Raw genomic sequence first — 10,754 nt, 5'->3', positions numbered from 1 at the left:
GGTAAAGCCAACTATTTAAACAACAATTAACTGAATAATTCCAATCAACTTGAACCTTTATTGTTTTTTGCTTTGTGACCCTTTGAGGGCTGTCGTATGATAATTTCACTTGAATTAAAAGGAGTGGAACAATGAGATTGATTTCAAAATAAGTTTGTAATAACCACAATTTTAGTTTCTAGACTGCAAAAAGACTGTGAAAAGAAATACCTTGTTGCTCATTTAGTCTTTTACTCCACATTTATGGTAGTCCACAGTGAAAAGTTATAGAAAATATACATCTTTTTTGCAGAAATGGGATAGACATTAAGTGATTTACAAAACGAAAATGGTTAACACTTAACGGATTAATTTATCATTCAACTAAGAGTTGCATCCTAACACTCACGTTAATAATGTTCAAAACACTGTTAAGTTCAGCAACATAGTTGTGTACATTAAGATTGCTTTTCAGTGTAAAAAAATGCAGATGTTAACTGTACAGTTGTCTTAAAAGCAGTGTAGAAGGTCATTGGATGGATATAAGCTCCACTCTGTAGCCTCTCATGCTTCCCCAACCCACACAATCGTGTTGCCTCGTATAATGTTGGATATCTCACAGTTCAATTTGTTTTGTCTTGCACCTATGATGAACAGGGAATCCTTTGATGGGGTAACAAGGTGCTGTCCAAATAGGCCACTGCCTACTACTACCCTGTTGTTGTTATTCCACAGCCAGTCATTCTGTTCGATGGGATCCTTTACGCCCCTAATGATGTTAACATGGCCTGTGGAGAGCTCCAGGAATAGCAGATCTGTTTGGAGACGAGAACTAGCATAGATGTAATATTGGTTGGCTTCTGTGAAGGATGGCTGAAAGATCACATCAACAATGTGTAGATTGGTAGTAATATTAAATGTAGACTTGATCTCACCCCGATAGCTAATAGACTGGACTCTAATCAACCCCTTGTCATCATCTGTGCTGACAAGGTAGTGCCCATCAGGGGAGATGTATGGACTACCTGACACTTCATCATTGTATCCGATTAGAGAATCAGTAACACTGTCTAAGATGATCTGTGGCTGAGAAGTTGAGCCATTTGCCAAACAAGTAATAAAATAATAGCCACCCAGGTGAGTGTAGGCCATTGCTTGTGGAATGCAGCTGTAGTTTTTCAAGCTGATTGTTTTAATGTAGGCCATAGTCTCTAGATCGATTTTGTGAAGTACAGCTTCTGATTTGTGAAGAATAAATCCAAATCTAAAATAGAAAATCAAAACACAAATTGAATCAAGAATTAAACATTTAGTAGAAAAGAGTGAGAAAATAAATATATGGAGGGCTGAATTTCTTTATTTATGTTAATTAGCTGTCACTATGGTAACAGAGCCAAGGAAAATCCTGTAAAAATATAACTCTTCTGTAGTTTCCATGGCTCTTCACCACGGCTAAGGTTCTCTGGGCAAGAGAAACTGCTGTTTCCCCACATTCCATCCTCATGAATTAGCATCCCTACTATCAACAACAATTATAGCTTAAGATTGCAATCTAATATGGATAAGAATTATCATTAGGGTTTTCATTTATTACTGCTCAGTTAGGCTGCAGTCAGAAAGGAGACACATCAATTAAAAAACAAGGATCCGAACATGAAGTGATATAGTTGGTAAAATGCTATTTCTTTGATAAAATCATATTTAATTGGTTGTCTTACAGGTTCTTCCTTGCGTTCTAAAATAACTGCTGTCTGATATTAGGCTTAACTGAGAGATTTTTAAATAGCAAAATCATAGAATCATAGAATAATTAAAACATAAAACACAAAAGGAGGCCACGAGGCTCATCTTATTTCAACATGCTCTTTGAAAGATTAGTCATGCTTAGTCAACATCGCCACTTTAATCCATAACCCAGTCGGTTTTTCGTGCTCAATTAAGAAATTATTTATGGAATCTGCTTTCACCAACTTCTCATATTTGAAACATAGAGGAACAGGAATAGGCCATTCAGCCCTTTGAAAGCTTTGCCATGCAATATGATTATGGCTGATCATTCAATTCAGTATCCTGTTCCTGCTTTCTCCACATAGCCTTTGATCCCTTTAGTTCTAAAATCTATGTTTACCTCTTTTCAATGTTTTGGCATCACCAGTTTCCTGTGGCAGGGAATTCCACAGGGTCATCATTCTCTGGGTGAAGAAATTTCTCCTCAAGAATAGCAATAATTTGTACCTAAACAGTTCCTTTCATGTAGCAAAGACATCCTAAGGTGCTTCTCGGGGGCAATATGAAACAATATATAACACTGAAGCACTTAAAGAAATATTAGGGCTGATGACCAAAAGCTTTGTCAAAGAGATAGGTTTTAAGGAATGTTAAAGGAAGAAACCAAGGGAAAGAGGCAGAGAAGTGTAGAGATAGAATTCCAAATATTGGGAGCTAGGCAACTGAAACCATTAATGGTGCAGTGATTAAAATGAGGAATTATTCATTTACTCATGGGAAGTGGGCATCGTTAGCTGGCCAGCATTTATTGCCCATTTCTACTTGCCCTTGAAGGTGGTGATGAGTTGCCTTCTTGAATCTGGAGTCCACATTGTGTAGATTGATCCACAATGCCCTCAGCGAGGGGATTCCAGGATTTTGACCCAGCGACAGTGAAGGAATAGCAATATATTTCCAAGTCAGGATGGTGAGTGGCTTACAAGGGAACTTGCAGGTGGTGGTGTTCCTACGCATTGCTGCCCTTGTCCTTCTGGATCAAGTGGTCGTGCGTTTGAAAGTTGCTGTCTGATCTTTGTTGCAGTTTACTGTGATTTCTTCAGAGGGAACTTGTAGGGAACAGTGCTCCCATGCATCAGCTGCTCTTATCCTTCTCGGTGGCAGAGGTTGCAGGTTTGGAAGGTACTGATGGAGGAATCTTGGTGATTCACTGAAGTGATCTTGTAGATGGTACACACTGTGGTCACTGTGGACCATTAATGGAGGGAGTGAACATTAAAGGTGGTGGATGTGGTGTCAATCACGGAAGCAGCTTTATCATGGATGGTATCAAGATTCTTGAGTGTTATAGGAGTTATACTTATTCAGGAAATTGGACAGCATTCCATGGCATCCCTGATTTATAGTTATTGCAGAATCTCCAGCACGGAGATGCTTTTGTGCCCATACTGTGAACACAACTAGTGGAGAGTTTTCTCCCTGATTCCCATTGATTCTACTTTTGCTGGAGATCCTTTTTGTCATACCTGGTCAAATACCATCTTGATAACAAGGGCAATCACTATCATTGCACCTGGATAGGACAAGGGCAGTAAAGATTCGGATAATCTCAAGTGCCAACAGTGTGTTAGAATTATTAAACGCATGGATAAAAGTTGCAGCAGCAGAAGGTTTGAAATGGGACGTTTTTGAGTGATGTTATTGAGATGAAAATAGATGTCCTCAGTGGTGGTGGGGATATGTAGCTGCAAATTCAACTTGAGGTGAAATGCCCTGCCAGGTTTGTGAAGAGTTTAGTTCAGCCTGGGACAGTTGTCAGGAAGAGTGATGGAGTTGGTGGTGACAGAGGAGAGGTTTTGACAGGGACTAAAGACTGTTGCCTCAGTGTACCTAATATTTAACCAGAGCTCTGGTGATCTAGTTCTGACTGTTTGACAAGCCTTATGAAGATGCAGAGACATTGGAGGGGTTGAGAGAGGTGGTGGTGAGATGGTGCTGGATGTCACTAGCATATCCTTAGAAATTGACATTGCACTTTTACTTGATGATTCTCAGGGGCAGTGTGTGGATGAACAATAGGATGGGATGAATAGATCATTGAGGACACCAGGTTTCATTATGGTTCTCTGGCTATGATTAGATAGATAAGAATGGAACTGGCAAGTGCAGTGAGGGAGATGATATGGAAGAGGTGTTGGAGCAGGATGGTGGGATCAACTGTATCAAAGGTCACAGTTATACTGAATGTCATTTATGACATTGTTAAAAGCTCTGTTAACAGGGTGGGAGGGATGGAATTGGATTGAAGGGAAGGATTAACACAAGTTTGAGAGGAGACAACATGGTTAAAGACTTTGGATATGAAATGAAAAGATGTTAAGGGTTGGTTGTTTGAGATGAAAGGTGCTATGGAGACAGGGAAAGCAACTGAGAACAGAGGACTGTTTTAAAAAAAAATGGGTAGCTAATGTTGGAGCCAGGAAGCAATGCTGGCTGATCAGATGGTAGTGGGTATAGGGTCAAACCCACAGAGCGGGTTCCAATGCATAAGAGGAACATAGACAGGGCATGGGAGAAATGGGAGAATAATGAGAGAAATGCTGGGATGAGGCTCCTAGGTAGTGTTTTGGCTGATGACCTAGAAGGTGGGAAGTGACAGAGACACCTGACTGGATGATTTCAGTCTCAGCAACAAAGTACCCCATGATCTCTTTCCACTTGCAGAGGTGATGGGTGAGAGGACAGGAAGAGGGGCTTTAAGAAAATGGCTTGCAACAAAGAAGCTGGGGGTTACCTCTGCACTGCAGGACAATCTCTGAATTTTGAGTTTTTTTTTTCAGCAGACACAAGCAGGGTCTAAAAGCGCTTAATATGGTCCAGCCAGATCTGATTAACCAGTTGTCTGTCTTCTCTGTTCAAGTCTCTATCTCTCGTATTCAAGTGAGTAAGGGTGAGAATTGTACCAGGGAAATGAACAGAACAAAAGGTTTGCAAACTGGCCATTGCCATTGAAGCTGCATCCATTATTAACATCAAACATTTTCAGCTCAGTCTTCAGCTCATTGACACCTGAGATTTTTAAAAATCTAATTTAACATATTTTAGAATAGTTATGAGACTTTTTAAAAACTGTTATAAACGTTTAAGAATGTTTAACACTTTTGTACCAGTTTTGTAAAAAAATTGAAAATATTACAGTAGTTTATAGTTTTATAGTGGTTTTGGCTCAAATTTCTTACATCACAAATATGCCAGCTTATGCTGTAAAACAACAGGAGTGACAGATTTAGGCTGATAAAGACTGGTCCTCAGGTCCTAATACCACACATCTCCTCTCATACGGTCCCCTTAGAGCTCCTATTCCTCTTTTCCTCCAACATACTCCCTCTGCCCTTTCCCAACCTCCTCCACTACCACCTCCACCAACGCATCCACCACCACCATGCACTGGCTTCTCTTCTCCACTATCCATGACTCCTTTGCCCCTCTCCCTGACACATTGTGAAATTCATATCCAATCTGAACCTTGCTCAACCCCCACACCCCAGCTCTCCTTCTCTTGTTCCTTGGGCTCCTGTCCTCCTACCCACTGCTTGTTTCCCTTGTTCCTCAATGCTGCTGATTAGCCTCACAGTGCCAGAGACCTGGGTTCGATTCCATCCTTGGATGGCTGTGTTAAGTTTGCATGTTTTCCCTGGGTACTTCAGTTCCCTCCCACAGTCTAAAGATGTGTAGGCTAGGTGGATTTGGCCATGCTAAATTGCCCATAATGCTGAGGGATGTGAAGGGGGGTGGGATGATCTTCAGAGGGTTGGTGTGCACTAAGTAGGCTGCATGGCCTGCTTCCAGAATGTGGGGATTCTATGAGTTTACTTCAGTGATAATGTCATCCAGGATTGAGGTATCATGTTACTCACACCTAAATGCATCATTTATGGTTCACATGTGGACACATTTGTACAACATAGGACTAGGGGTAAATACTAGAGGTGAGATTTGAGACCAATTCCATTTTCAATTATATCACCATCTTCCAATGTTATGTTAGTTTTGACTCATCCTATGCTGCTCAGCAACAGAACTGAAAGATTTAGCGATAAACAGATTGATCTGCATGCCCTTCACATTGACTTCAGCATCAGTTACTTGGCAAAATTCAACAAAAATAGCATCCTCTGATGTTGGTATAAAGAAGTATTCAGGGTAGACTAATGAGGTGCAGTGTTTGATTTGTATGTAGGTCAAGTAAACAGCCAGGTTTTCCACTGATACTAAACACGTCAGCTAAGACTGCTTGTTTGTTGACTAGATGTGAACAGAAAGTTTACCATGCAATGGAAGAAGTGTTTTGCATCAAATGGAAGGAACAGGAACAACATGTGCTGGTGTTCACTTGAAATTCAGAATCATCAAGAATAAAATGGTAATTAGCTTCAACATTAGCATTTTGTGAACATCCAGAATTAATGATAAGTTGATTGATAACCTTAAAAGTATATTATTATGTGACTACAGTTTATTAAATCAGTTGTCTGCTGTTTTGATAAAGTAAATAGATACGCACTATCTCTATATATTCCAAACTGTTAGAATACAGTAATCAGCTGCAGGTTATTCTACGTGGAATGATTATGTTTCTGTGGATACGTAGCCGAGTTAATTTGAGTCAGCAACAAATTGTTTTTGTGAGAACTAAGGAGAGCAATGGGAGAAGCAACATAATTTCCCATAAGCAGGGATGACACTTGGACTGTTCACACAACAGGAATCCCATTCATGCAACTGGATGGAGTCCTAAGATTGTCAGGAGCCCCAGGTGGATCCAGTGAGAGGACACCTATTCACTGATCAGTTGGTCTTGCATTATCAATTCCAAAAATATCTTTTCATGATTATTGATGTGCAGATTTACTACCAGATTGCATAAGCATTTAGTATAAATATCTTGAAAAATAAAGGAATCATAGAGTCATAGAAATGTACAGCACAGAAACAGACCCTTCGTCCAACTTGTCCACGCCGACCAGACATCCTAAATTAATCTTGTCTCATTTGTCAGCATTTGGCACATTTCATTTTAAACCCTTTCCATTCATGTACCCATCCAGATGCCTTTCAAATGCCATAATTGTACCAGTCTCCACCACCTCCTCTGGCAGCTCATTCCATACGCGCACCACCCTCTGTGTGAAAAAGTTGCCCTTTAGGTCCTTTTTAAATCTTTGCCCTCTCACCTTAAACCTATGCCCTTTTGTTTTGGACTCCCCTGCCCAGGAAATAAGGCCTTGGCTTTTCACCCTATCCATGCCCAACATGATTTTATAAACCTCTATGAAGTCACCCCTCAGCCTCTGATGCTCCAGGGAAATAGCCCCAGCCTATCCAGTCTTTCCCCGTAGCTCAGAGTCCACAAACCAAACTTAACAAAGATCATGCCATTGTGCAGAAGATACTTTGGTCATTGCTAGGCAATCACCAGTGTATGGATAGCTCCAATCCTAGTAATAACAAACAGTTGGAGTACACCTGGCTAATTTTGTGCTTTAGCATGATATAGTCTGAATATGATGTTTATTTGGAATTGTTGTTTGGTTTCTACATCTGGTGTTTGACATTTGCTTTGATCACTTGATCTGGCTATCTCTTAAAAACTAATTTAGTATTTACTCTTTATTTGGGACCCGTAAATGACAAAAGTTAAACAAATTGCCCTCCATAAACCAATTTTGAATTTTACTACCTGGATTCATGTAATAACGTTCTACTTGTTGTCAGTGCAAGTGTCTACAAAATGAATCTACAGTTGACTTTTTGTGCTATTCATTCCAAACAAATATGATTGCTTCTGGCATTGTACTTTGCTTGGGAGTGAAATTAATAATTATGGTAACTTTTTGTTTTAGTCTGTACTACATACTACACTGTCAAGTATATCTTTTGCTTGGTGTCTTCATTTTAGGAAACCATCGCTGTCGTTTCTGTGATATCGATAATATCAAAACCTGTCATAGTACGCTGAAATTATTTTGTGTATTCCTTGCTCCAAGCTCTTTTGCACAATCATTTTTACATGTTAAGTGCAAATATGTGAGTTAACCATGAGGCCATAGTGCTAGTAGAATAATGGCAAATTGACATAGATGTGCAAGGGAGATGACATTGGATCTATCATTGATTGGAATTTAAAGTGGAGTGAAGCCGACGTATTATACAGGTGTTAAAGTATCATTTTATACTTCCTGGAGTAATTTTTCGTGCCTCGAATATTATCCATAAATTCCTCATTAATATTTTTAAGTAGTGTTATGTACAAAATGTTCTTTCAGGTATTACAAATAATGTTTAGTTTGACAGTAAATTCATCATTCTCCTCCAAGTATTTGGATGAAACTTCATTCTAGTATAATATAAAAACAAGTTTATTGCTCATACAAGACACTCTTTATGAGAAATGTACAATCCTGTTGTAATGGCACATGTATTGCTCTGTAAAACAAATATGTAGAATTCTACCTGATGTGATTGATGATGAGGTTAGTTGGAGGAATGAAAAAATCATCCACCCGATCAAACTGTTTGCCAACTGGTTGTGTATGGATTGTGTGATGGTCTCCACTTCCACTTGCCTGAGTGATGACCTGGAAAAACAGGAGGCAGAAAAATCAGTGGACTCATGTAGCTATATTTCTCCAAGCTAAGGCTTGGATTTCCAATGTTTTTATCTCTAAACTCTACCTTGTGACTTTAATTTCTTCAGGCTATTTTCTTTCTTAACATAATTATTTTCAAGTATGTTTCCAAATTTTTAAGTCATGTGGTGCAGTGTGTAGTATCTCTGTCTCTAAGTGAGAATCTCTGGTTTCATGTCCCACTTCTGGACTTGATGGCCAAGGCATAATGTGGCCAAATTGATTATGTAACAATCTGTAATTCCTTCCAACACAGAACAATGACAGGGAGTAAGGGTGGGAGAAGTTTCTGGTCAGTCAAGATTACTTCTCATATGCCTCAACCTCTCTCAGAGAAAATCATTCCAAGTTCTACCTAGATTGTTGGTTTCTTTGTGGGCCATCACAAGTGAGTCACTCCCAGCACCACAACCATCCCTCACCACACCCACTTTCCCACACCAAGTTCATCTCCAAGATCAAGAACATGTCCTCAAACTTGGCACCTGGCAGGCAGCATAACCCTCTGAAATCCTGATTATGGTTTAGAGAACATTATCTATCCCCCATCAATACTGTCCTAATATTATTACATTGCTTGTTATTGCTACATTATTCCTTTTTACTATTGCCACTTTAATGGTATCCTGCACCATGGTGCCATGGCCAGATTGTCCATTCAGCCTGTATCAAGCCTTCACCTCATCCACACTAGTAGCAAGCACCTCATACCTGTTTGTCAAAGTCAATGATTGAGCTTCTTCCATCACTACTTGCCCATATCTGCCTGCTCAGGTAGAAACTTCTGCCCCTGACTATTGACCAAATATAAAGTTCTACCAAGCTTAAGGAATGTGACTGCTCCTGGAAAAAAAAATGTAATGCTCCCCCTCCCTAAGATCTACAACGTCTGAAATTCAGACTCCAGTTCGGCAACTGTGAGTTGATATCGCTCATGCTGCAGAAATTTACTTTGGATACGGTTGTCTGGGATGGAAAAGCATTCCATATATTCCTACAATGTTGCCATAACAGTACACTACCATCACTGTCATATCTGTGTAATCTTATTGATTCAATTAGTCAATTAATTATTAACTCACACAACTAAAGTAACAGATTGAAGTAACTCCACTGTCACCAACTCACCCTTTATTTACACGTGGGATTCCTTGACACTGATTCAGCTCCCTCAAAGCCAGCTCTTAGAGTGAACCGGATATCTGACATTCCTGTTCTTATCTGCCAGCCAGGCTGTCTGACTGGACTAGATTAGCAGCACCAATCAGGGAACTCATATTCTATGAGGTCCAACCGATTGACCTTGTTACAATCACTACATCCCTCCTCCTCTGAGTCTGAGGACATAAGCTGGTTTTTTTTTTTATAGATCCTCTTGGGGCATTTCAGCACTGGGTCAGGTTCCACTGACTATGCCTTGGATACGGGTGGTGCGTAATGCACAGCAGCTTGTGTCTCATGCCTGGAGCATTTCAGAAGAAATTCATTCTCTTCTTCCAGCAGTAAAGGCAATGATGTGGCAAAGTCAGCTGTATCCATCTCAGATTCCAAGGTATATTGAACGCTTGATGGAGAGGGAGAACCCACAGTTCCAGAGCAGTCAGAAAGGCTGTTAAGGAGCTGGGCACATTTTTGACCTGCACCGTTGGCAAGTTTGTACTTTTCATATGGTGCTGATTCAGGACCATCTCACCTACTCGAACTTTATACGTCATTTGACCTGACCTTGTTTCAACCATATTTCTTACCCATATCGGCCATTCCCTTGGTTCCTACACCAATCTTCATCCCCTGAAGTAAACTGTCTCTTTTGCTTAGGTGAGTCTTGTTTCCATCATTGACATTCCTGATGCTGTTTCACTCTCCTTCCAGGTCCGGGAAGATCGGATTTAACCTGATGTGGAGTCTTCTCTCCATTAGCAACTCTGCTGTAGTTGCATAAGGTATGGGCCTATAATCAAATAGGAACCAGGATGGTTTGGTATCTAGTGAAGCTGTAGGCTGTTTCTTTAAGCCTGCCTTCAAAGTTTGGTCTGCTCTTTCTGCCAGACCATTGGATGATGGATGGTATGGAGCTGTCCTTATATGTTGAATATGATTCAACTTTAGAAAATACTCAAATTCCCTGCTAGTAAATGATGGCCTGTTGTCTATGACGAACACTTCCAGGAGTTTGTGCATTGCAAAAGATGCATGCAGTTTTTCTATCATTGTCCCTGTGTTTGACGAATGAACTGTATGGACATCCAGCCACTTTGAGTGGGCATCCGCTATAACTGAGAAGATTGAGCCCATGAAAGGACCTGCATAGTAACTGAGTCCTGGTTTACCCAGTCATTTCCCCGAATGTGGGGGAGCTGC

General features: G+C 40.2%; 1 protein-coding gene across 1 annotated transcript in view; it reads right to left on the bottom strand.

The window, feature by feature from the left end:
* Nucleotides 1-214: 214 nt before the first annotated feature.
* LOC109927336 (follistatin-related protein 5-like) overlaps nt 215-10,754 on the bottom strand; it is a 499,489-nt gene continuing 488,949 nt past the window's right edge. Inside the window, exons 13-14 of the mRNA XM_048603747.1 lie at nt 8,218-8,342; nt 215-1,243 (exon numbers count right to left, since the gene is read on the bottom strand). Coding sequence (XP_048459704.1) covers nt 544-1,243; nt 8,218-8,342 — 825 coding nt within the window. The 3' untranslated portion in view covers nt 215-543. The remainder of the gene's footprint in view (nt 1,244-8,217; nt 8,343-10,754) is intronic.

This window comes from Rhincodon typus, chromosome 12 (assembly GCF_021869965.1).
Source record: "Rhincodon typus isolate 14 chromosome 12, sRhiTyp1.1, whole genome shotgun sequence".
In the NCBI taxonomy this organism is placed as follows: Eukaryota; Metazoa; Chordata; class Chondrichthyes; order Orectolobiformes; family Rhincodontidae; genus Rhincodon; species Rhincodon typus.
The sequence above is the reverse complement of the archived record's forward strand: the minus strand, read 5'-3'. Positions and strand labels throughout refer to the sequence as shown.